At 37.3% G+C, this 25,384-nt stretch overlaps 3 protein-coding genes across 3 annotated transcripts in view; 2 read left to right on the top strand and 1 right to left on the bottom strand.

The window, feature by feature from the left end:
• Positions 1-1,918: 1,918 nt before the first annotated feature.
• On the top strand, positions 1,919-5,634 carry LOC131993572 (SLC35A4 upstream open reading frame protein-like). Its single transcript, XM_059359538.1, has 3 exons — positions 1,919-1,999; positions 3,241-3,339; positions 3,441-5,634. The coding sequence occupies exons 1-3, from the start codon at positions 1,985-1,987 to the stop codon at positions 3,636-3,638; spliced, it is 312 nt and encodes a 103-aa protein (XP_059215521.1). The 5' UTR covers positions 1,919-1,984; the 3' UTR covers positions 3,639-5,634.
• On the bottom strand, positions 5,576-10,109 carry cd74b (CD74 molecule, major histocompatibility complex, class II invariant chain b). The gene is made up of 8 exons (XM_059359537.1): positions 9,989-10,109; positions 9,802-9,873; positions 8,042-8,211; positions 7,535-7,605; positions 7,262-7,295; positions 6,955-7,167; positions 6,376-6,428; positions 5,576-6,138 (listed from the first exon to the last, which is right to left on the bottom strand). Exons 2-7 carry the CDS (start codon positions 9,855-9,857, stop codon positions 6,400-6,402), a joined length of 573 nt encoding a protein of 190 aa, XP_059215520.1. The 5' UTR covers positions 9,858-9,873; positions 9,989-10,109; the 3' UTR covers positions 5,576-6,138; positions 6,376-6,399.
• A 2,739-nt stretch (positions 10,110-12,848) lies between these two features.
• Positions 12,849-25,384, top strand: part of srbd1 (S1 RNA binding domain 1) — a 51,565-nt gene continuing 39,029 nt past the window's right edge. Inside the window, exons 1-12 of the mRNA XM_059359531.1 lie at positions 12,849-12,924; positions 13,410-13,474; positions 13,705-13,993; positions 14,328-14,564; positions 14,810-14,976; positions 15,299-15,416; positions 15,566-15,704; positions 15,902-15,998; positions 16,129-16,309; positions 23,918-24,021; positions 24,340-24,447; positions 24,611-24,768. Coding sequence (XP_059215514.1) covers positions 13,410-13,474; positions 13,705-13,993; positions 14,328-14,564; positions 14,810-14,976; positions 15,299-15,416; positions 15,566-15,704; positions 15,902-15,998; positions 16,129-16,309; positions 23,918-24,021; positions 24,340-24,447; positions 24,611-24,768 — 1,663 coding nt within the window. The 5' untranslated portion in view covers positions 12,849-12,924. The remainder of the gene's footprint in view (positions 12,925-13,409; positions 13,475-13,704; positions 13,994-14,327; positions 14,565-14,809; positions 14,977-15,298; positions 15,417-15,565; positions 15,705-15,901; positions 15,999-16,128; positions 16,310-23,917; positions 24,022-24,339; positions 24,448-24,610; positions 24,769-25,384) is intronic.

Here is a 25,384-nt window from a genome sequence, read left to right as displayed (position 1 = left end):
CACCCCTCCCACCCCCCACCCCCTGTCAGCTGTGCTCTCATGCAGACACTCTAGATCCAGTAAAAAGGTCAGCCTGCACAGAAGAAGCCCAAGTTAATTGGATTGATTTGTTTCTTCTTTCTCTCAGTCAGCTAGGAGTAAGAATATTGAGGTTTGTATGAACTGAACTGTAGATTTAATGCTTCTAAAGCAAAATAATATTTTGATCTAGCAAATGGCCTCTTTAATAAAAGTGCTTGGTCTGAGACATTTTGCAATGTGATGGGAATACTGATCATTTCAGAACATGTTAGTGTGGTCGGCAATTCCGCCAGTGATGCAGAATCTGCTTTCCAAAGCACATTTTCTAATGCACTATGTTAATATATAACTGTACTATATCAATAAATTGTAGCTCTATGGTCTTCACTTTCAATATCCATCAGCCACCACTTACAACATCCTGTGCAATTATATATTGCTGTATATTATTCTCTTAAAGGCTTCAATGCTGCATGCCCCATTATCCTGTGCAATTATCGACCATTCGCATATCTGTAGTTTAGTGTATATAATGTATAAAGGTATATTGTTTTATTTTCATTTTATTCATATTTTTGTCTTGTTTTTTATGTAGTTTCATTTATATGTATAGGTTATTCACTTATTCTCCTTTGCTTTTTCTCCTTTTGCTTTTTTTTTCTTGTGAGATCAATAAAGTTAATCATATCTTATTGAACTCATCTCAATGAGATCTAAGAGGGACATGTTCGGATCTTTCTGCTGGTTTTGGCTAATGGAAACTTTTTGAAGGCTCATCCAATCATCACAACCCAGAAAAAGTAGGCTAAATATACCCACATTATATGATTTTGTTTTGTGAGCAAGATAATCATGCATTTAATTATGCAAGTATTATGCATTATATTGAATGTTTATCCATCTGCATCCTTAACTCTATGGGGTCTTGGGCTATTTAGTCCATTTTTGAATCATTTTCATGTTGTCTGTAATAAATGTTTATATGCCAGGTTGGTATATTTTTTTTCAGCACAACCTCACCTGTATGACAGGGTATATGACGACTTACTGGATACACATGTTGAACCAAAAAGAAACAAAGAAAAAACAACATAAATGTGATCTTGTGATTGCATGTGATCCTGTCATCCAACTCTGGTTTTTATTCTAGAGTGACTCTATTTTATTTGCGTCTTGTGTGTTTAGCATATAACAATTTTGGTAATTTTGTGTATTTTTAAGTCATTTTGTGTATTCGTAAGTCATTTTGTGTCTTTTTTGGTCATTTTGTGTCTTTTTGGTCATTTTGTCTTCTTGTTTTGTGTCTTTTTTGGTCATTGTGTGTCTTTTTTAGTCATTTTGTGTCTTCTGTGTTTTTTTTGCAGTAATTTTGTCTTCTCATGTTATGTCTTTTTTGGTCATTTTATGTCATTTTGTGTCTTTTTTTTTGTCATTTTGTGTCTTTTTTTGGTCATTTTGTGTCTTTTTTAGTCCTTTAGTCCAACATAAAATGTGATTTTGAATCTTTTTTTTTTTTTACTTTCAAAACACTATCATGCTCAATAAAGAATTTTAAATGTTGCAAATGTGAACAAAGGTTGTACAACATATAAGAGGGTTACATCCAGTTCTATCATTTTTTACAAAATATATTTGACCTTGTCTCCAGTTTTACTTGGTAGCCTATAGGTATATCATCATCAAACTGAAACTGGCCTCATGGAGTTTACAGCCAGAACTTTAGAGGTAAATTTACAGTTGGGCTCCACGCTGCTTTGTTTTCTAGTCTGGATGTGATGAAGAAGTCATGCTTTGGTGCTTTTGGTGACTCCAGAGGGTTAAAGGGAAGTTACTAATAGCTATTTATTAATTAATTCTGAAATCCTAATGTCCGTGAGAAACCAGTAGGGGGCAGCAAGGTTTGTTTTCAACAAAACCACAAGAAGAAGAAGAAGAAGAAGCGAGACATCAACACAGTGAAACTATGGCTGGTGACAAGGTCGGAGTTTTAAACTTTATACGATAACATTTCATTTTCTATATGAACCGTCTAACGAACAGTATCACTGAACAGCCATCATCTAACTTTAGCGTTAGCTGCTAACGTTAGCTCATGAAGTTAAACTGTTTTAAGGCTTCTTAATGTAGCAATCTGGTGTTGAATAGCTTAGCTTAGTTAGCGTTGTGTGTCAAGTAGCTAAGCTAGTTAACTAGCTTTATAAATATAAATACTCTTGATGTATTGGAGTGTTTTGAACATATTTACGATACTGTAAACATGTCAAACATTAGTAGGCTGTTAAAACGTAAGAACGAATGAAGTGATAGCTAACCAACAACTAATCACACGTCGATTGAGCTACGAGCTAGCTAACGTTAGCTAACTTAGCAACAACTTTAAAAAGTTTGTTTATAATAGTAACGTTTAATGTGATACTGAGACAATCATTGCAGGCGAGAAAACGTGACTTATAGTGCTTTAATATATAAGATAAAATACTGATAAAAAAGAACACGCAGTGTTATAATAACCATAACGTTATCTTATCTGGCAGTGTTAAAGATATGTTGAACGTATGGTATCAGAATAATAAAGTATGGTAGCTGGTGCAGGTTAATTACCAATTAACTAATACATTAGGAGGATCATAAGAGACTTTGCCTTTTTGTGTCATTGTATGTTTATCTTTAACCAACATTATTAACACCAACATTATTAAACAAGTGGAGTGGTTTGGAGAAATCCTTGACCTGGTTGTATATGACACTTAATGGTCAAATTAGGTTCTTGCTCAAAAAATGAGGTCTGTTATTATTTCTTTCCATTTGTCGATATAGCCCTATAGTTTTGGATATATTTTTATATTCATTTTCATTGTTATTGTTGATTTTCTTCTGTGCTTTTATATTCTCTATTTCTATTTCTAACAACTATTTCTCAACTTGTTTATACTGATCCTTCTTTCTGCTATCCACTTGCTGCTGTAATGGTGCAATTTTCCCATCGGTGGACTAATAAAGGTTTATCTTATCTTATCCTATACTTATCCTTATCTTATACAAAATAGGATATAAGCTTTGAACATTTTTGCAACCATTTCCCCCTTACTAATAATAATAACCAAAATGGTCTGTTATCGTCATGGGAATACTGGCATACATAGTTTTATGTATATTTGTCATTATTGTGAAAATGTACAGTGTTTTACCATTTGTGTGTTTGTCTCTGTGTGTATGCAGGGTCCTCTAGGTCAACTCAAGGACCTGGTTGAGCTGAAGGATCAGCTGGAAGACATCCAGAGACGCATGGAGGATGAGATACAAGCTGGGGTTCCTCCAGTAAGGCTCACACAGGCATTAATATGCACATGCTCAGGTTAATCTGCATTGAATTTAGCTCACAGTAACAAGTCTTATCTCTCCTCTCTTCTTCTCCTTAGGGTGGCAGTCTTCTGGGTTCTCCTTTCCTGAAGGGTTTTCTGGCTGGGTACATTGTTGCAAGACTACGTTCCTCAGCATTGCTGGGTGTTGCAGTAGGAACATGCACAGGAATCTATGCAGCACAAAATTATGCTGTTCCCGACATCGAAAACACCGTCAAAGACTACATACGCAACCTGAGAGAGGGGCGCAAATGAGAAGAGAGGAAGGAAAGTAAGAAGACAACAGAAGAGAGAGGAGGAAGAGAAACATCTACAGGAAGTGGGTGCTCCTACACATACATATGGGAACAGATACGTATTTTAAAAGTTAAAACCATTTCATTAGTTATTATTTTCTTTTTCTTTTGCAATGGACAAACATGTTGTAATAAACTGAACATATTATTATGCATGTGGAAATAATTACAACCAGTTATTGTGGACACCACATAAGAAATCCAATATTTATTTTCTATATGGTAAAGAACGGAAAAACTTCTACTTATAATAAAATCAGTATAGCTTTTATAATTGATTTCTGACCTCAACCATATCATGCCTGACACTGCAATCTATTTTTTCTGATATTTTTTTTGATACATAATGAAACCAATCAATATCCACATGTGCAGGCCAGCTGGGTTGGCTGTTTCCCTTCCCTTTCTTAAGGAGTTTCACAAGAGAGAAAGAGGAATTGCGTTATCTTCTGCCATCTAGTGGTCAGAAATCAAATATACCAGCCTTTACTAATATGCACCTTAATGCTCAGTGGGTGAAAGAGCACACAACAGAACATTTTCACACCTCACTTTTTTCGGTGCTATAAATTGTTAAACCTGTCAAAACCCTTTATGTTTGCAGTTATCAGAGTAAATTCAGTAGTGTAGTGCTTTGCTATAGGTCAATTTTTGTCATTATTATTTAACATTATTTTTAAATTTAGTCCTCATCTCTTTGTAAGTTCATGAAGAATAACATGTGACTCCAAAAACTCCACTTCAGTAATATGTTTATATTCCACCTCACAATGCTTTAAAAATGTCAAACGTTTGTCTGCACGCAGTGAGTCAAATGACAATGTTCGCCAAAGTCAAATTATTGCTTAAAGATGTAGCTATAAATGCACTTGGGGGTTTTAGCAAAACAGGAAAGTGGGTGTCAAAAGTATTTTATGTAAAATATATATATGTTAAGAGTGCCTGCTCTGGTCTGGACTTGATCTTATCATCTCATGCCATGCGTGCAATAGCCTTCCCTGGTGGGGTTGGGCTGCCTATTTCATATGCTGGAAACTAGCTGATCATTTGCACTTTTAGGGATTTAAAGTTGTCACTTTGTGTTTCAACAATTTAGTGTTTAGCCAAGAAATATCAAAACCTATCTAAGAGAAGTGATTATATGGTGACATGTTTACTTAAATTTAGTTTAGCTTAATTTCTTTTGTTGTTGAGGAAAATAGATTTTAACTGAAAAAAAAAATTGATATTATGTCTATAAACAATGCTGTTGCTGCAGTACACTATTCTGAAACCCTATTACACATAAAAACACACAAGCAGTAGCACACTTGAAAATAAAGCAGACATCTATTAGAGTTTGAATTTTTTATTTTGCTGGGCAGATATTGCACTAAGCTGGGAAACCTGAAAATGTATATGTTTTTGTTAATTTATGACTTAAACCAACAAATGGGAGATGGTTTTCAAATGACCCCAGGTACTGTGTTTCTGCCGTTGAAACGCACACTACTTATCTACACAGTAAGGCCTGTGACAGAAAAAGAGCCATGCTTGAGTTCAGATTTAGGTTGTGCCCATTTTTGAAAAATTTTGACTGGAAAGTGTATTCAAAAACTATATGTACTGTATGTTTGGTAACATGAAAACAAACAACTTGTGCCTAATGACAATCATTGTGTTGCCGTCTTGTATTGCATGCTCTTATTTTCTTAATTTCTTGTTTATTATGTTTTTGCATGTTTTTTCTTTTCTTTTTAAGTCATACCTTTCTTTACACTTGATATGCCATGGTATATATAGGATATGACGGGTCAATCGATGATGCTGTATTTCACTGGCTTATCTGTCTTTTCATTGTGGGTTTCCATTCAGTTTGAAATTCTTTCGTGATATTCTAAAAGAAAACAACGGAAATTGTCTTTAAGAGTTTTATTTGGGTTTGTCAAATAAAAGATACAGTTTGTCTCAAAAAATTGAGTTGTCCTGGTTCCCTAATTGTTTCCAAATGTGTTTTAAATCTCAGTTTAATCCCCTTAACTTTGGCCTAAAAATTTAAGATCCAAGTAAAAACACTGTTAATCTGAATATTAAAAATGTATTAAAAATCCAATGCTCGTTACAATCTACCCAACATAGAATTTAAAAAATGACATCAAACTGACATGGGACAAAATCTGAGTAAAAGAGCAAACTATTTTAAAATCCTTAACCTTTACCAGCCATTTACAAAACTGTAAGATGGTGGTTTATAGCATAGTATATATCAAGAGCAAAAGTCACACCTCTGTGCATATAATATTGGAATAAACTGGTAAAATAGTAGCAAGCAGATAAATGGTTATAATTTGGTAATCTATCAGAAGTATATAAAACCTCACTAGCTTATCAAATACTACAAATATGTTGGTGATTAGAAGTTGATGAAGATGCAAATTTGGAGTTGAACTGTTGCTCGTCTCTGGAGGAGATTTCATCAGCTTCAGTGAGAAACCCGAGAAAGAGGAAGAAAACAGATAATGAAAAAATACAGCTGACTCAAAGATTTTGCAGCGGTAGAAAGTAATTCCCCTTTCTAAAAGTATGAAAAAAGTTCATCTTGATTTAGCTGAATTAAACTGCATCACAATCACAATAGTGAGAGACACACAATCAAATAGAAACACTACAGCTCACAGATATTCATATAAAAATACAACCAGAATAAATGTACTCACCACAGTGTCAGAAGTTAATTAACATCAGGCAGCGAACACTTTGCTCATTCCACCTAGAAAGACAGAAACTTCACTGTCAGCAACATTGAAGCTTTGTTTAGGGTTTTGAAATAATCATTGTTTTAATAATATGATTGTTTAGATATTTCTGTGTCTAGATCCAGAGACAATAAAATACAAACATTTATTGATGTTGATGTTGATGATAATGAAATTGTAGATGTTTTTATTCATGCAACTTTCATGCAGTATTTAATTTATAAAATGTAAATAGTATAAAGTATCCAACTCATATTATTGGATCTTTACTACAAATGCATTTTTGTTTCCAGGAAATCCAGGATATTTTCCAGGAAATTAAGCCCCCATTATGATTTGCTGAAGTGATAATTTAACTTTTGTGATTTAAACTACTTCATACGTTCACTAAAAGCATAAATACAACATTAAAAGATGACTCAAAACTGCAAATTACGTTGAAATTATTCCTTTTTCTTTAGTGAGTGAGTGTGGTGGCCATCAAAATTTAATCTCAGGTGGCTTAAGGTGCAGGTTTAATGAGCGGTTATCTTGTCTCACCCATGGAGACAGATGCCATGCAGTTGGCCTTCCCGTTGGTCAGGGTTCCAGGGACCTCTCGCCCGCTGGCCGGGTTCACGCACCAGCAGTGCTGCAAGACGCACTGCTGGCTACGGTAGAGGCCGCGCTCGTCACATTCTGGGCGGAAATTTGGGAACTGCACAGGCTCCAAACCGGCTGCCTCCTTCTGGCACTCAGTGAGCTGCACAGGAACTGGAAGAGGAGAGGGGAGGAGTTAAATGTAATCACAAGTTGTAACGTCTTCCAATGTGTGTCTATATCCATATGAATATATTACAGAACATACCAGGTTTGTCTTCGCCTCCAGCGGTTGAAGTGTCCTACAATTCAATCAGTGAAACAAGAAGGGATTTTATTCCACAAGAAGATTTATTTTTTTAATCATGAATAAATTCAAATAATATACCTGCACCTTCATTGTAACGAAGGCCTGACTGATGAAAAACATTTCTTCTATATCAGATATTAGCTTATCAGTAACAACAAAATGGACCAGAGGAAACACCAAAGATCTGAGAGCACTAAACAAAAAAAAAACACTAAATAGTATTATTTTAACCTCATCCATAGAGGCAACCATCAGCTCAGGCAGGGCTTGCATGGGCATGTGCATCTTCATGGGCACAGCAACTACAGACAGAGAGACAAACAGTGTGAGAGGTAGAAAAAAAAGCTGATTGATTGAGAAGAAGAAAGTTAGATGCCAACAGAGATAAATTGAAACTTGGATCCAGTCTGGAATTTTAAGTCCAAGACAACCTGTATAAAACAGCTTAATCTGCCTTTAGAAGATAAGATGTTGTGACCTTATCCGTCCTCCATATGCACATACAAGTGAGCTCACTGTCATATCTGCATAGGGTATAATTGGCTTTTAGCTTTAGAAAAACAGGAAGAAATGCACAAATGTATCATAAATTTAATGAGTAATACTACAGGTCATTAGGGATTCATTATTTCATTATATTATTTAGCTGCTCAAAAGCCGTTGATGTAAGACATTTTGCTAGATGCAAACAGTGTACAGTTCATCCATCCTTATTTGAACTGAATTTGTCCTCCTCACCAGATCTTCCCTTGGTCAGTTCGGACTTCAGGTCGTCGTTCTGCTCCTTGAGAGTTCTGATGTCGCCCCTCTGGCTCAGGAGGAAGTAAGCGATCATCGCCTGGCCCACAATCAGGACACAGGCCAGCAGGGTTATACCTGCAACCTTGTAGGCCCGGGAAGAACGTCCTCTGAAGGTACAAGAGGGGAGGAGACACCTGTTTCATTTGGAGGACTTTTTACACATTTAAATGGAATCAGAAGCTGAAATAACGAGTGAAGGACAGTGGAAAATAAGAAGTTACATATAGAAGAAGTCTTTAAAACAACAGACCGATGTGGCAGATAATAATCAGGCATTTTAAGGTTTCAAGGATTAAATCTTGAGGCAAAGAGAGAGATGAAGATGAAGATGAGAATAGATCTGGATATTGGTACTCGATAACTTTTAAGTGTCAACCAAATAACTTGCCAAAGGTCAAAGAGGTTTGGTGCCAAAGCGCTTTATGACATAGTTGAGACAGTTCAATAGCTTGAATGAATGTTCGAACTATTTTGGTTTTGCATTTTACATGCAAAAATGACTACCTGGTCATGAGGTATATTAGGTATAGAAAAAAGAAGAAGAACAAATAGAAAGTAGCAAAAAAAGGTATAAAATACTGGTATCCGTATCACTTGAAGGCAACTGGTATCATGATTTTTAAATTAAGAGACAGAGAAGAAGAGATAGATGGGAAAGTGACAGAAAGGAGAAGAATTCAAAGTTTGAGGAACATGACAGGGACCGAGAATCACGGAATCTAAAGAATCAGGAACCTCAGTCCTGGTATCTGTCGATACAATGCGTCACCAGCAAGTAAGAGATGAAATCAGCTGTTGCCAGGCAGAAGTTTAAGTGAAAGTTTAGGAATTGTTTGGTACTGTATCTGGCTTTTCCCTCACTGCCTTCTTTGGAAATACCCATTGTTTTAAATGCCATGTCCTCTCTAAAAAACGATTTTAAAACTGAAATATAATTTTTTTTTCATTGACATGCTTTTTACCCAAGAAAACCAAACCAACCACATGAACTATAAAAAAAAATGCACAATATAGCCACGACTTTTACTGTTTAAAACCAATTTAAAGGACTGTACAATTGAAATTGTTTTATTTTCTTCAGCTATTCTTTACTGTTAACAATTTTCAAGATTTGTAAGACTTTGATGTGTTTAATTGCCACAGATTTCTGTACAATATGGAAATAAATGTTTGTGAATATTTTCACAAATGCTGACAGATTTGAAAAGTCTGTCTACTTGTTAGGTGTGATGGATTACACAAATCCACCAAACTTTGCCAACCAAAATACTGCTGATTAATTTTAATGGTAGTAAATGGGAACTAATGGTTGATTGGAGGAAAGAAAATATCAAATAACATTATAATATAAAAATATAATATTCAACTAAAAAAACTGACAAAGAGTACTGTGGTTTTAAAAAAATGGTAACATGTAAATTTATGTATACATACAACATTTTGTAGTAAATTGGTTAAAATATGAATAATTACTGTATTGCTTTGCTCCCACCAATACAAACTTCAGACATGGTTGGGTACAGCTTACATTTCACAGGAAGCAAATTTTTTCCTCTCCAACAAACAAAAATACACACCCATACTCACCACAAGGAAGTCTCTAGAAATAGTTAACTGTAATTTAACTGTAACTTTGTAGGGACCATATTTTTCGTCATAATGTTTGGACCCCATAGAAAAACGAGAACAATCCTCACCCCTGCTGGTTGGGAGCTGCCAGAAGAGGCTGGTTTGGAGTCTCTGGGTCGGCCATCGTCGCACAATCAAACCTGTAAACACACACAATTATTATTTAAAAAAAACAAAAACATTAAAGATGATGCTGCTGACACAAAACACACATTAGCGCAGACACATACACTTATGCACACAGAGAAATTATACCTTATTTCTGGTCAAGTCGCTGCTGTTCTTCAAATATCAATGAACGAACTCAGTGAGATTTCTACCTTTAAGGCTGAAGAGAGAAGAAGGAACTGAAAGCAACAGGCGGGGGAAAACCCACACACACAACCTGAACAACCAAATTCTTGCCTGGCTTGTGTTTTTTTATTTAAAATCGAATTTCTGATTGGTTCCTCGTAGTGACGCGTCATCTGTTACCAGGGACAGAGTATAAAGACATTTAGCTGTCCTGAAACAGGTTGAGAGATTTATATTCCCTTTGTTTACCAATAATTGTTTAAATTTGCAATAAATTATATATTTGTTGACAGACAATTATTCGTAAAAAAATACAACGAATTAAGGTATGGATTTAATAGTTCTAGTATCAGTATAGTATAATGATAATATTATAATTAATTTCTGCACTAGATATGACTAACATAGTGCTTGGTGTTTAATTGTTTTACCACTACTATTATTTTGAATTTGAGGTACTTACCCAGACGGACGTTTTGACACTGTGAGTATCAATTTGCAATATATCATTTAATTGATCTTCAAGTATGATTAGTAAATCTTTACCATTTTCTTGCCCTGATCATAACCACTGACCCAGTGTTTAGGTCCCAATATTCCAGATCCCACCACTTAGTTACTATGTATTTATGGTATGTCGTTATCATACAGAAATAATGACTGACGTAGTTGGAATATTTTTTTGGTACACATTTCAAGTAAATATCAACATTTTCTGCTTAGAGATCTCCTTAGACCTTGAATTCTTACCACTCTGTGTATAGTTTCACTTCGATAGATGATCTAATTCTATTAAAACAAAACTAATAAAGCCTGCTTCTCACAATATGGATGAACAAAATAAAGTGTCAAGTAATTGTTCTACCAAGTATTTACATTGCTATTTGTTTTGACTTTCACTTTGGAGGGACAAAAAGGTTACTTAAAATGGTGATACAATTGAAGCAGCATTTGAAAAGCGGTGTCTAATTAAAGGAAGTGAAAGGTGTCACAGCAGATTCAGTGAAAGAGCTGAACACTTCCAATAAGTCAAAAACCACCTGGGTCAAACACAAAGAAAAATCGTCTCAGTTATTTATTGTTTGGCAGAAGTTAGACCATAGTTTCCCTGTCCACTTGTATGAGTTAGATCATTTACAGTCATAACAGGCTGTGCTGGGTAGCAGAGGCTGATTTAAATCACTGCTGCATACTTAATTAGAGTTTAAAAGTCCACATTGACACTGAACTTGAGGTTTTGCTTCTTTGCTTCTTTTCAATACCTCATATTGAAAGCTTTCATCAAAGAAAACTGTTAAAAATTCTTATTTGTGGCAAAATAATTTGTTCAGATGGATTGATAACACCTTCATTTGTGGAACTGATGTTTGAGCGAATACCAACAGAATAACTTGCAGATTAATGTAAAATGGATGTTGTTTTTTAAAGTTTTAAGATGTCTGTCTTGGTAAAATACTATAACAAATTATAGATGGCAATAATCAAATAGGCGACCTACATTTTTGGGTTATATGGTGTATTTATATACATATATCCTATATCCTCGGTGGGTAGAGCGATCACCTACTAATCAGAAGGTTGGTGGTTCGATCCCAGACCATGGCAGCCTACATGTCGAAGTATCCTTGAGCAAGATACTGAACCCAAAGTGTATGAATGAATTCACAATGGTGGCAGGTGGCACCAGTGTGCCCTGGTAGCCTCGGTCATCAGTATGAATGTGTGTGTGTGTGAGCGGGTGAATGAGCGCAGTCTGTTAGTGTAAAGCGCTTTGGATAAAAGTGCTATATAAGTGCAGTCCATTTACCAAAAGGATTATTATCACTATTTTCTTAAGTGTGTTTCCCCTCCTTCCTTTCTCTCTTGTTTTTATTTTTGCATCACTAAAGATTGGGACTGAATGTTTCCTTGTATATGTACTGCAAATGATATCCAGCATTGATACCTCTGCAACATATTTATGTGACAGCATGCCTTCAGATGTCTAGTTATTGTGGCCACTATGCATTGTTGGAGCGACTTGTGTTGATGTATTACATATCATAATATATATATATATATATATATATATATATATATTTTTTTTTTTTTGTTTTGTTTTGTTTTGTTTTGTTTTGTTTTTTTTAATTATTATTTTTTTGTGATCAAATTTTTATTGGTTTTTCCATTTAGTTTAAAACAAACAAACAAGCAGGTGTGGCAAGCATCAATTGGGCAAAAATAGCAACAGCAACAAAGAAGATAAAATGGTAGTGTAGCATAACAAACAAAAAATAATTAAATAAATAACAATGGCAATGCTACCAACCAAACATATCAACAAGTTGAGTGTTGAAAAGTAAGAAAAAGGAAAAAAAAAAGAAAAAAGAAATTAAAACAACAATAATAATAATAATAATGAAAAATAGATAGACAACTCCCCTCCTGCCCCCCAAATTTCAAGGCGTCCACAGGCTTTGTCTCCATGAAGTACACTGATGAACATACAAACACGCATGTGAACACACATATGTACACATAGCAGTTCAGAGCTTACCAACCAATACTGCCCTCGAAACCCAACGCCGAAGGGGGCTGGACCACTTAAATGGAGTCAAAGCTAAAAGAAACTAAAAAAAAAAGGGGGGGGGGGGGGGGGGTGAATAAGAAAATATACACTCGGAGAAATCATTTTAATATAAGAAAAAATTTAAAAGTATTAGAATAACTTCACAGCTTCTGTAATCATCACTGTAAAACCAAAAGGCAATAGACATTATTAATAGTCCTGCAATACACTCCAGCCCAGTAGAGGGCGATGAAGGCCTGTAACCCGAGGATTGATGACGCTGAGCCATAAACATCAATGCTGTTGCAGGAAGCAGGCAGTCCTGCTTCACCAGGATTGATGTCTAACGGTAAACCCACAACTAATTTAAGCATTATAAAAGGTTTAAAAGTTTAACTTGTCCGTTACGCTTTTCTACGTGCGGGAAGATAGTGTCATAAGTTTATATGCCACGTTGTTGTGCCATTTAGCCAGCTAACGTGGCTAGCGTCAGCGTGGAGCGCCAAATTTAAACCTAAGCCTTCCTGAGGGAGCTAGCAAACTTTTCAAAGTTCGTAACTGTTTCAGTCTGTATTGTTGCTGCTAAAGTTAACAGATACATGTTGCTGTGCTGTTTTAAAAGTTGTTTGTTTGGTGACAACATTTAATGTAAGCGCTGGCTAGCTAAACTTTGGACAACTTAAGGCTAACTTTAAATCCCGGACTATACTTTAGCTAAGGTTTTTAGCTGCACGTCTTTATTCACGTTGCCTTTACTTGTCAGTGAGCTAAAGTTAAGCGATTTACCAATACAGTTTTGATGTGACGCTGGCTAACTGCCATTCTGTCTAACAGATGATGCGAAGACTTCGAACAACAACTGCCAAAGTTGTAGAGAACAGAGATATGGACTCCGACATGTAAGTGATTTATTCATTAATTTCTGCACTGCCAGTCCGTTTTCTATAACAACAGTGGTAATGCTGGTGTTCAAGACCATAAAAATATGTAATCCATTGGAGATACTATCTTGTGTTTATAATGATTAGGGGAAAACAGGTAAACCCGGGGAAATTAAGCAGGAAGAACTAAATCCTGCTCAAGTATTTGAATTTGCTGACTTTCCACTTTGTTCTTACTCTACCATCAGGTCATTTTCGACTGTAGTGATAAGTGATGAGGATAGTGATGACTGGAAGCCACCAGAGCCAAAGCCAAAGCCAAAAGCCCCCAGCAAGACTGTCAGATCCCCTAAGGCAGCTGGGGAGAAAAAAGTTGCTGTCAAGAGAACTGCAAAAGCCCCCAAACAACCTAAAGCTCTGGCTGCAGCAAAGAGGAAACGTATTGATGAAGGAAAAAAGGCTGGAGAAAAACAAACATACTGTCCAGAATGGGAGACCACTGAAAAAAGTGGGCCAAGTAACAGAATGAAGGAGGAGGTAAGACTGACGGCCATTTTAGTCAGGGCACATTTACATAATCATCACACAAACGAAAATACCTTTCAGTTGGAAGTATTTATAATGGTTTCAGGTTTATTAGTATAATTGACATAATGCTAATTTATGAATTTAGATGATCTGTTTTTTTAATGATCAGACCAAATGCTGAGTTCTCATTCTTTTTGCCACACTTAAAAAGACAGAAAGGCTCTCTTTTGTGTATGGCTGACACACCTTTTAGCGAAGTACATAACCCATTACAAATGTATATTATTTGTTAAATCTGTTTATTTTTTTCATGTTTTCTTCCTTCTCTCGTTATTGGTTGTAGAGGGTATCCTTTATTGTATCAGAAGCCCATCAGGCAGACAGATGGGCAGGCGAGGGGTCGTCACAAGCTTTGCTGGTAGCAAAGAAAGAGGAACCAGAGGAGGATTTCACGTTTGATGAGCCATGTCAAAAGAAACAGAGGGCCGGCAGTGCCTTCTTGGGTCAACCATCTGCTTTAATATCATCACAAGCACAAGCCCTGCAGAATGAATTCAATATGAACTGGGACTTGATAGAGGTATTGGAGGGTTTGTAGACTTGTTTTTAAGTATGGGAAAGTGGGTCTATACTTTTGAAACGGCAACATTTAAGTGTCACATTTCTACCTCTATTTGCAAAAGTTAGCAAGATAACTTAAGAGCTCACTGAGACACTGTTGTCAACAGACACAGTTAATCACATAGCAAAAATTATGGTCAGTGTCTTACTGCCTGCTTACCTATTTGTATATGGATGTTTCTGTGTGTGTGTCCTTCTCTCCAGCGGCTGTCCATTCTGACATGTGTGAAGCAGTGGGTATGTGTAAATATAATTAATCTACTTCGTGAGGAGAACACGGTGCCATTCATGGTACGCTACCGCAAAGAGATGATAAATGACATGGACGCTGATGCTGTTCGAGACGTCCAGCTGGTATATGAAGAGATCTGGTGAGCAAATAAACCACAAAAAAGAGAAACTTATATAACTCATCACCAACTCATACTCACATTTAGGGACAGAACTTCATACGGCTGTAGCGATGATATATTTTCTCATACGAGTTGGGCTAGACTGGGTTTATTTTCAGACAGAATTTATTAAATTGGCCACTAGATGGTGCTCTTGGTCAAGCTTTGAGTCATTAAAGATATCAGTTGTGTGCAATTGTTTTACAGGTATATCACTTCATCTTGTGTTTGTGTAATTTGATTTTGTACAACTTTCTTTTTGTATATTTATGTATGTGTGTGTGTGTGTGTGTTGCTTCAGCTCTCTAGCCAAGAAGACCCAGTCTGTGGTTCAGACCCTGAAGAAGGATGGGGTTTTGACAGCTGAGCTGGAGCAAAACCTGAGGAGCTGCCGATCAGCGGATGAACTGGATCATGTGGTGAAAATCAAATTTTTATGCTGAAGTAATATCTGTCATTTAAATATAATTTGGAGATCCAATTCTTGGTTGCAGTAATATTCATCCGCACCTGAATGTGGTTCCCCTTACCAATCATCTCAGTCCAGTGCTTCTGTCTTTGTCTGTAGTATTCTCCCTATAAGAAAGGCAGTAAGCTGACAAAGGCTCGCAGGGCCAAAGCACTTGGCCTTCAGGAGGCTGCTTCTACCCTCATGGACACACCACACACTTTGGATTTAAGGACATGGGTAAAACCTGGTACTGAAGGTAAGACAAATGCAAACGCACAACATTTTTGTTGACATTAAATTGAATATAGCAATGAAGGTTGATTTTATGCTTGAACAAGAATCCCATGATCCGTTGGCTTTTTCTTTTGCCCTGTATTTGCTTTACAGATTTATAGGGCTCAGTAAAGGTCTACAAGTGTACTGTTTTCAAGTATGTGTGTTTGTGTATGTCAGGTCTGTCATCAGTGGAAGAAGTGGCTATAGGTGTGGAGCATATCTTGGCTGATATGATAGCCAAAGACCCAGAGACACTCACCTACGTGAAAACACTGTGAGAACATTTCAAGTTTTTTGTGTTGTTACACTGACATTGGTAGCAGAGTATCATTTACCCGCCACGCTAATAAAAATTAAGTGCCCTCTTCCTCTTTCTTCCCCTATGCGCTTCTCTCGTCCGTCAGTTGTGAGGAAAGCTGTGTGACCATCCAGTCCACAGTGTCCAAGTCGGCACTGAAGGAAAAAGAGCAGAAGTCTTACCAAACCCACAAAAAAACAGGGTCCCATCAAAACAAAAACGACATTGACAAGTTCCACCTCTACGTGGACTTCACCAGGAATGTCAACCACATCCAGCCCCATCAGGTAGCAAGACAGTCCAATTTGTGGTCGCTCCTTTCCTTTCTTCATTTCTTCCTTCCTTTGAGTAGTGCGGTAACAGCTGCTGGTTTTGGTAGTCATATATTTGATTTTCATGATAGCACCACAATTTATAATCGTGAAGACTGTTTTTTTTCAGCCAAAATGAACGAATACACACAAAAAAACAGAGGTTTTAAACACAGAGTTTGGAGAATCATTACACCCCTTTAAACTGTCCCACACTTAAGGTCATATACACCTGTATCACGTGTTTTGCCTTAACTGATCTGCACACACACACACAGATGCACACCATCTGTTTGTGTTTGTGTCATTTCTGTCTACTTCATGTGTGCTGATTGCTGGTTCTAGCCATGTCAGTCGCAGTTAGACTTGTCTGTGCCTCCATATTTCCCCCTCCTGTTCCCTGCCTTGCCTCCTCTGCTCCCCCTCTGTCCCTCTTGTGACTCGTGGGTTACTCAGAGTTGGTCCCGGGCCTCATGTGTCACCACAGCTTCCATCACACGCTGCCGTTCTGCCACACCACACTCTCTGGCAACCGCGCTCTGCCCTACAGTCATGCAATCACATAAACATACATGCATGCGCACACACTTGCTCACACACAAGCACACCCTGCAAGTCCCCTCATTCTCTCTTCTTAACATATGTGACATGTCCCCTGCCGACATGCCATTGGATTACGAGGCTTTGATTGACAGGCGCTCTCCTGTAGTGACAGCTACTGCTGCTGGGCCTACAGGCGGACAGAGGGATGGGGAGAGGGAGAGGGGGAGGTAAAGGGAGGGAGAGAACGAACAGATGAGCGACGTTGAGGTGCGTCCGTCACTTATCTCACTTGCTTTGCTCTGATCTGCCTCCCTCCCTCTTTTTCTGAGTAAACCTCAGCCCTCCAATCCCTTACACGCCTCCCCTTTTCCCCTCTCCTGTCCTGTGTGTGAGAGTCCTTTAATTCGATGACTCGCCTTTGTCATGGAGCGTTAATCCACAGGCTGCTGTGACCCTGCTAGCTGTCAGATTCCGGCTAAAATGAACCTTTTTTACCCGTCAAGTTGTCGAGAATGGGGAGAAGGTGGGAGATGTGTTTTGACAGGAGGCATGTGTGTAAGGACACACTTGCCCATTTGCTTTAGCACATTTTTATTAAGCTGCAGTTCTGTTGGTTTGTTGGTTGGTTTGGGGGATTTTATAAGTGATAGACTTTAGAATTGGGAGCATGAAATTCACCCATAAATTAAAAAAATAGCACCCTTTGTGGTAGAAAAAATAACTTGATATAGAAGACCAAGACATTTAAAGACAGATATGTTGTAAAAAGTCTTAAGTAAGTCTAAAAAATTATGAAACATAAACATTTAATGCTCATTGTCTGCTTCAAATGCCCTTTGGCATAAGAAAGTATGGGAATATTATGCTAATTTTTAATTAATCTGCAGATTTTTCTCCATTAATTGATTCATTGTTTGGTCTTTAGAATTCTCTTAGGGACCCAAACTCATTGACTCGTAACAGTCATTGTAACACTTTAGGAGCTCAAATATTGGCATTAATATATATATATTTTTTTCTTGGAAAATGAGTAAAACTATTCATTTATTAATGATGCCAATTTTTGTTAATCAATTGAGTGATTTATTTAATTTCAGCCCTTTAAAAATTCTATTATTTGATTTATGGACTATAATACGTCCCCTGATGTATGACTTAATAGAATTATGTAACTGTTTTATTCATTTATCTAAAGTTAGAACATATAAAGCTCTAGTATTCAGCATGTCTTAAAGCCATTTGAAATATCTAGTTGAGATGCTTAGCTCAGATTTAATTCCATCAGATTTGATTTGAGGTCTTCGGATGGTACGCATTTACCTTATAGCTATTAGCAGCCGGTACGCTCTTGAGTATGCCAGGGCAGATTTGTTGAATGTGCAGTGGGCTATTTTTAATGTGATTTGCGTTATGATCAAATGGTAGTTTAGCGCTCCAGTGTGGGGCTCGCCTGCAGAGGAACTTGGGTAAATGGAACTGTTTCATCAATTAAACACTTCTTTTTGATGGACAGGTGGGGAAAAACAAGTTTATTCACACTTACAACACACACACACACACACACACACACACACACACACACACACACACACACACACACACACACACACACACACACACACACTCAGTTTCTTGTATGTTTGTATGTATGGTGGATTTAATACTTTGTAAAAAGATAAAAACTGTAATGGTCACATCACATAAATCACATAATTTGTCAAGCAGAGGACTGGACAAATTACCGGTAAATGTTCTTTCTTCTATCTCCTAAAGATGGCTAAAAAAACAACTGTAAACAGGTAGTAAGGTGCGCCATGCCTTGACAGTGGAGAATGGTTCAATGGAGAGTAATGTTAAATATAATCTACAATACAAAATAAGTAGATGTTGCTGCAAAATCCGTGCACAATCCATATAGAAAAATTATCATTTTCTTTCCAGCTCAAAAATGCATTATATAGACTGCAATATCAACGGTCTGTGAATATTTCCCCTCTAAAATTGCTATGAGTCTCTAAAAACCCATATTGGTCAGGCTCTAGTAATTTGCCAATAAGGTTAAACATGGTAAATTATCCAGAGAAAGTACAACATTCACAACACTGTGTGTGTGTGTGTGTGTATATATATATATATATATATATATATATATATATATATTAACATCGACCTCTTTTCTATTTTAAAATTGGATTTAATTGCACGTTTGTAAGTGATTTTTGGTCTTTTTGTTCCCCTTCTACCTTATTTTTTTAGTTTGTAGTAATATTAAATATTTACAAATGAGATAATAGAATAAATTGAGCATTTGATAAAGCCACATTTTAAGTACAGTAATTGCTAATTCAAATGCTTCACCTCTCTCTCTTTGCTCATTCTGAGCAGAAGCTTGTTGTTTCATGAACGACTGTTGGACTCCATGCTGTGTTGCGTTTGTTTTTGGATAGAATTAGAGAGTGTAACATGGACAGAAGGAGTACAGAGTTCTCCCCGAGCAGCCAGTATGTTTGTGTAAAAGACCAGTGTATCGTGCTGGGCTATGATCCCTTGTGGTGTCTTATCCTCATTGATATTTAGAGATTCAATATTTATCTTGAATCATACTACCAAAAGAATAATATTAACTAAATGTAGCTTACATTCCATTTACTTCACCAGTTCTAATTTCAGTGTTTGTCAGGACCATTATGTGCTCACTTCTGCTTTTTAAAAAAAAACTCGTACAGCTAAGGATGAACTTTTATTTTAGGAATATACGGCGATTTGCTGACGGCTCTGTTCAGCTGTTATTATACAGTGTGTCCTGTGTGTGTCTGCCAGGTCAAAAAGTGTGCAAGTCTGCTGTGAATCTCAGTGTCTCGGTCTGTGTGTCTGTTTGTTTATCCTTGATATGTCGGATGGATGGATGTGTTGATGAAAGTATTCCTCCAAGAAAGGATGAGAGAGAAAAGGAGACAGATGGAGAGAGGACGTTGGCTGACTGCCCTCCCTTGAGGGCTGGTGGAAGGATGAAGGGGCATCTAGGAAAGACATTCTGTCTGCTCCTGTCAGGGTTTGGCCAGGACTTGGCCACATGTCACTGCTGGCCCATCCAACACACAAACGCATCCTTCTCACTTTGTCTCACATCAGCCTTCCTCTCAGATCACCCTCTCTGTCCCACCAGTGACCCAGCCCAGGTAGAAACAGAGACGTACAGACACTAGGTTATTTAACGAGGACAGTGGCCAGTTACCAAGAAAAACTGAGCATGGACACAGGTCGCACAAGGCAGCAAGATGTTTGCAAGATGCATTTTGGTGGGGCATAATTGCACAGTTGGGGTTTGGCAACCAGGCAAAGAGAAAATTAATATTTTAGTTTTTTGGTTATTATATTACAGGGTGCTCAGAAGCACAAGTCTGAATTAGTTGACTTGCAGCAGTGCTTTTTCATCTTGCCGTACAATGGCCCCCATTTATCAAACGAGCGTACGTCAGAAAGTGAGTGTAAAGTGGGCGTAAGATCATTTCTATGCACGGCTTGGCATTTATCAATTTGGACGTGAGCGGAGAGTACGATCAGATCTCACGTCTGCTATCATCTCGTGTACGCAAATATGAGTCAGCGTGAAGTCCACATGTCTGAGTCGAAGAATTGATCTTAGACTATTGTATCGATGCCTGGAGCTGATAAAACTCTTTGGTGTTTTGTTTTTTAATGGTGACAAAGCAAAACATGTTTGGACTACATCATTTATCATTAAAATATAATTTTAAGATAAATACACCCTGCGACTGTGAAATTCTTTAATCAGAATAAGCGCCGAGGCTATTAAATGTTTTTGCCTTCTGTTATATACCGTTATTATTATTATCCTGCTGGACACCGGAGCGTCAGAGTCTCCTTCACCAGCAAAGGTGCCCGAATAGAAACCTTTCCAATCAGCGCTGCCACACACTCCTCTGACTAGGACATCATTCTCAGTAAAAGTAAAGAGGTGAATAATATATCTCCATCATAATGATAACAACAACAATATTTGGATAGTATATAGATTATTAGGCTTTATATATCATGATGTATAAATTAATTACTCAAACCTCGCCGGGATTTTATCCAGTTGTATCGCGTCCTTCAGTGTCGTAAACTCTGGAGGCGAGCCATCTTAATTGGGTATATATTAGGGCGTGACATTTAACCCATTAAGGCCTAAAGCGCCTGGAAAAAAATGCCTGGAAAACCTATGGGCGATTTTCAAATGACCCCCTAAAACCTGAAGTTTTTCTGGAAATTCAACACCTACTAAATAATAGATTTTTCAGCCTCTGTAGCAGATAAAAATGAAATTCAAAAAGTATTTGAGAGCTTATACCCGTGGCTTTCATACGAAGTTGAGTTTATTTGTCCAAACCTTCAATAAAGTTTTTTTTTTAAATCAACAAACTCAGCAAATGTTACATTTGACTGAATAAAAAATCCTATGCATAATACTAATACATGCCCATTAGCAAGATGCAAACATGATATGACCACTGCAAGAACAAGACATATTTCCCATTAGCCTACTGTAATAAATAATAATAATAATAATACATTTTATATATTGCACTTTTCAGGGTACTCAACGACGCATAAAGTAATATAAGACATAAACAGTCATGATTTCTTATATCATCATCACAATCAATTAGCCTATTATTATTATTATTATTATTATTATTATTAATATTAATATATTATTAATAATATTATTATTATCTCCAGATGGCCACAAATCTGTCTGTTCTTTGGTGAAAATATGTCGTCTAAAACCATATTCCTCATCCATAAATGCCGGTCGATTGGTCCCGATGGTTCAAAGTCCAGATCAGCAATAAAATGATCGGCGCTGTTTTCATCAAGATTGCTTCCGTCACTTACTGCTGAGCTCCTCCGCTATAGTCGTCTTCCGTCATGATTTCAAAGTTCTGGAAAAGTCCGATGTTGCATTGCGACACTCCCACATGTATTCTGATCATGTTCTGATGCATTTCATTGGCCAAGAGACCGAAAATAGGTGGAAAAAAATACAAATACTGCAAAATGACATATCCGCTGTCCCGGCCTTAATGGTAGAGTGACGCAACAGCGCTCCCGGCTTTAATGGTAGAAATGCGGTAATAATGCAACAGCCTATAATTTTTACACTGTGATTGGAGAGATACGATTGTTTCACACGTGAACCCTGTCGTAAGACGAAATATACTCTTGTTTCTACGCTCGTTTCTACGATCGTTTCTACGCTCCTTTGATAAATGAGGGCCAATGTGTTTCAATAACAGAAATGGGAGGATGGGCTCTGCCAAATGTTGAATATTGGGTACATAGTTACTGCATGATTATAAGTACAATGATAATTAAAATAGACTTTTATTCATGCTCTGGGGCTTCTGCTGTCCCTCAGTGCTTACATAAGTTTTTGTGAAGAGACTTTTAACTTTTGCTATTTTAAAAATAAATAATTGTACATCCCCACATTCAACAAACCCTGTTCTCGGTGTAGGGAGTGTAGGAATTGGTCTCTTGTGACATGACGATATATATATCTTCAAAACTATATTAAAATGGTTTCTATTGCAATGTCTAAAAGCTGGCTTCTGAACTAGGTTATGTCAATATTGATACATGCTTGCATGCTGGAACAAAGAGGTAGTGAACCATAGGGTTGCTGGTTTGCTAACTTAGAGAATGGAGTATTTTGTATAGACTACAGAAAACATGCTATATTGTGATGTATATCATTATTGAGATACAAAATTATCCTTATTGGGATAGAAGATTTCTCCCATATCTTCCAACCTACGGCCTTAAATGATGCATAACAGTCGTGCAAAGTCTGTATGTCACTCTTCATTACACAAATTGATCCTGAAAAGATCAAACATTGAACTCTGAGAACACAGATTTACCAAGGCAGTTTTGTATTTACTACTTTAATTTCACTCATGGGCTTTCCCGGATGTTCAGAGAATTCAGATAGAAGTGTTTTGCGTCCTTCCTTCAACAGCATGGTAAACTTCAGTGCTTTGATGAATATTGTTTGAGAAATCTCATAACAGTCAGTGCAGCAGCCCTGGGCAGAAACATGCCAACCAAAGAGAAATCTAACTTTCATCATAATTCAAGCAAGCTCGCTGCATTAATTCTTGCCTCTGTCATGCCATTAGCTGTGTTTTGTGTTTTAGTTTTTGTGTGTGTTGCATATGGGGGCAGCACATCCGAGGGTGCTGCTGAGTGGTAATGGATGTGGCACCACGTGTGTGGGTGTGGGTGGGGGTAGGCCTTGCGGTCTCAGCACTGGTGGTGGCATTTGTCAGCTCGCTTCTTCCGCTTGGTTTCCAGATTGATGTCTTGTTTCTTGGCCCTGTTCGGTGGCAGGCTAAAGGTTCCCCACTGAAAAGGTCAGACACTTACTACAGTTTGCTTAACAGCATGTAACAGTTCCTCTGAGGGGGGACCAGCACACAACAAAACACGCCTGGCCACAGGATATATTCCTAGGCTCGTCACTTTTGCACGTTTTTGTGTAGAGAGATAAAGATTTTGTTTTTGTGCTCTTGGAGAGGTTTGGGTGCACTTTTTTATTGTACATTTACGCTGAGTAACCTTGTCTAACCCAAACTAGGCCCTTTATCTACATTTAAAAGTAAAATATTTGCAAAAAACTTCTGAAAAGGAAATCTTTGTTGTGTAAATGTAATTAGAATTTAAGCAACACAACTGCAGATTTTGCTTAAATGATCTGTATAAGCAAATTTATCAGACTTCAAATCTGAACCTACATATACACCAATACAGAGTTATCTACTGTGTGCATTTGGATTTTTTCCTTTCAAAATGCATTTTCAGCATTTGAGCTGTAGAGCTTTTCAGAGTGAACTGGGTATTTCCTCTGTGTGTTTATGTAAACTGCTAATACAGTTTAGTGTGTTGCATTGAACTGTGTGTGTGTCTGTGTGTGTCTGCGTGTGTGTCTGCGTGTGTGTGTGTGTGCGTGTGTGTCTGTGTGTGTTTCTGCAGACCCTGGCTATTAACCGAGGGGAGAGTCTGAAGATTTTGACAGTGAAGGTGAACTTTCCAGACAAGGTGAAGAGTGACTTCACTGGGTGGTGCATCAACAACAGGTCAGAAACACAATAACACACAAAATAGTTGAAGCAGGGCTTTGAAATATGATATAATAAATATTTGAAATATACTCAACTTATCTTCTGTCAATAAAGCTTAAAGAATGTAAATTACACATTTATAATCAATTATTTGAAAAGAATGGTATATTAATTTAACAGAACACTGTGGTTGCTTGAAAATATTATAAAATCTGTCTTGCACGAATTCACAAAATCACATTTCACATATAATATATGACTTATCTGTGGAAATCAACCATAGAAATTAATAGAAAAAATGTATATCACTTTTATCCAACTGTTTTTATGTAGGTGGAGGCCGAAGACACTTGCAGGAGAAGAGCATCATGCGATCATCAAGAATGCAGTGGAGGACTCTTATAAAAGGCTTATTGTGCCTTTCCTCACAAGGAATTACAGGTATTTTAAGTGTGACTGTGTGTGTGTTTGTGCTGTCTGGGCTTTTTTTCCTTTACACGCATCCTTTCACTTTACACTGTGCCCCTGTGCACTGTTCATATCTTCTCCCACTCTTTACATTTTCTCCATCTCTATCTCCCTCCTTTGTAACCCTTCTCTTCAGGAATAAGCTGACAAGTGCAGCGGAGAAGGAGTCGATCGCCATGTTTGTGCGGAACCTCCGGCAGCGCCTGTTGATTCGTCCAGTCAGGGGCTGTGTCATCATGGGGGTGGACCCTGGCTTTAGACATGGCTGTAAGCTGGCAGTTCTCTCCCCCACTGGTAGGTAACCACGTAGTGTGTTGAACTCATGTGTACACCACCTTCTACAACATTCAAAACACGTTTAGCTATTACTTTTAATAATATCATCCAAAAAAGTTGCATCATCCTTTTTACACTCTTTCTTAAAGCTATAGACATCATAATTTAGAAGTCTTTGTATGGCAGCTGTGTCTGAGAAGCTACGACTCAGGTTGGATGATGCATGTTGGTCTTTTGAGGTTGACAGTAGTGATGCATTTATTGCAATTTTCTTGGCCAATTCTGATTTTCTTTCTTTCAAAGAACTAACAACTGACCGCATACACAAACATTTTTTGTAACTTTTCTTTAATGGAAAAATTCAATCGTATGTTCAAGTCACCGGTCGATTGATTTTGCATCGTGAGTTGACAGCAAACACAGGTGTGTCTTGTGCCACTGAGTTTATCTCAAAGGTGTAATATAAAGTAGCTCATCAGCTTCAGATATGTTAACACAAAGCGTTCCTTCTATTATTATGTGTAATTGGTTGTTAATACATTTAAGACGGATCAATTTGCACATTTTTACATTCTGAAAACCAGAACCATTGTATTTCACCAACAGTGTTTGTAATTGAAGTCACCTATTGAAA

The sequence above is a fragment of the Centropristis striata genome, chromosome 20, assembly GCF_030273125.1.
Source record: "Centropristis striata isolate RG_2023a ecotype Rhode Island chromosome 20, C.striata_1.0, whole genome shotgun sequence".
NCBI lineage: Eukaryota > Metazoa > Chordata > Actinopteri > Perciformes > Serranidae > Centropristis > Centropristis striata.
The sequence above is the reverse complement of the archived record's forward strand: the minus strand, read 5'-3'. Positions and strand labels throughout refer to the sequence as shown.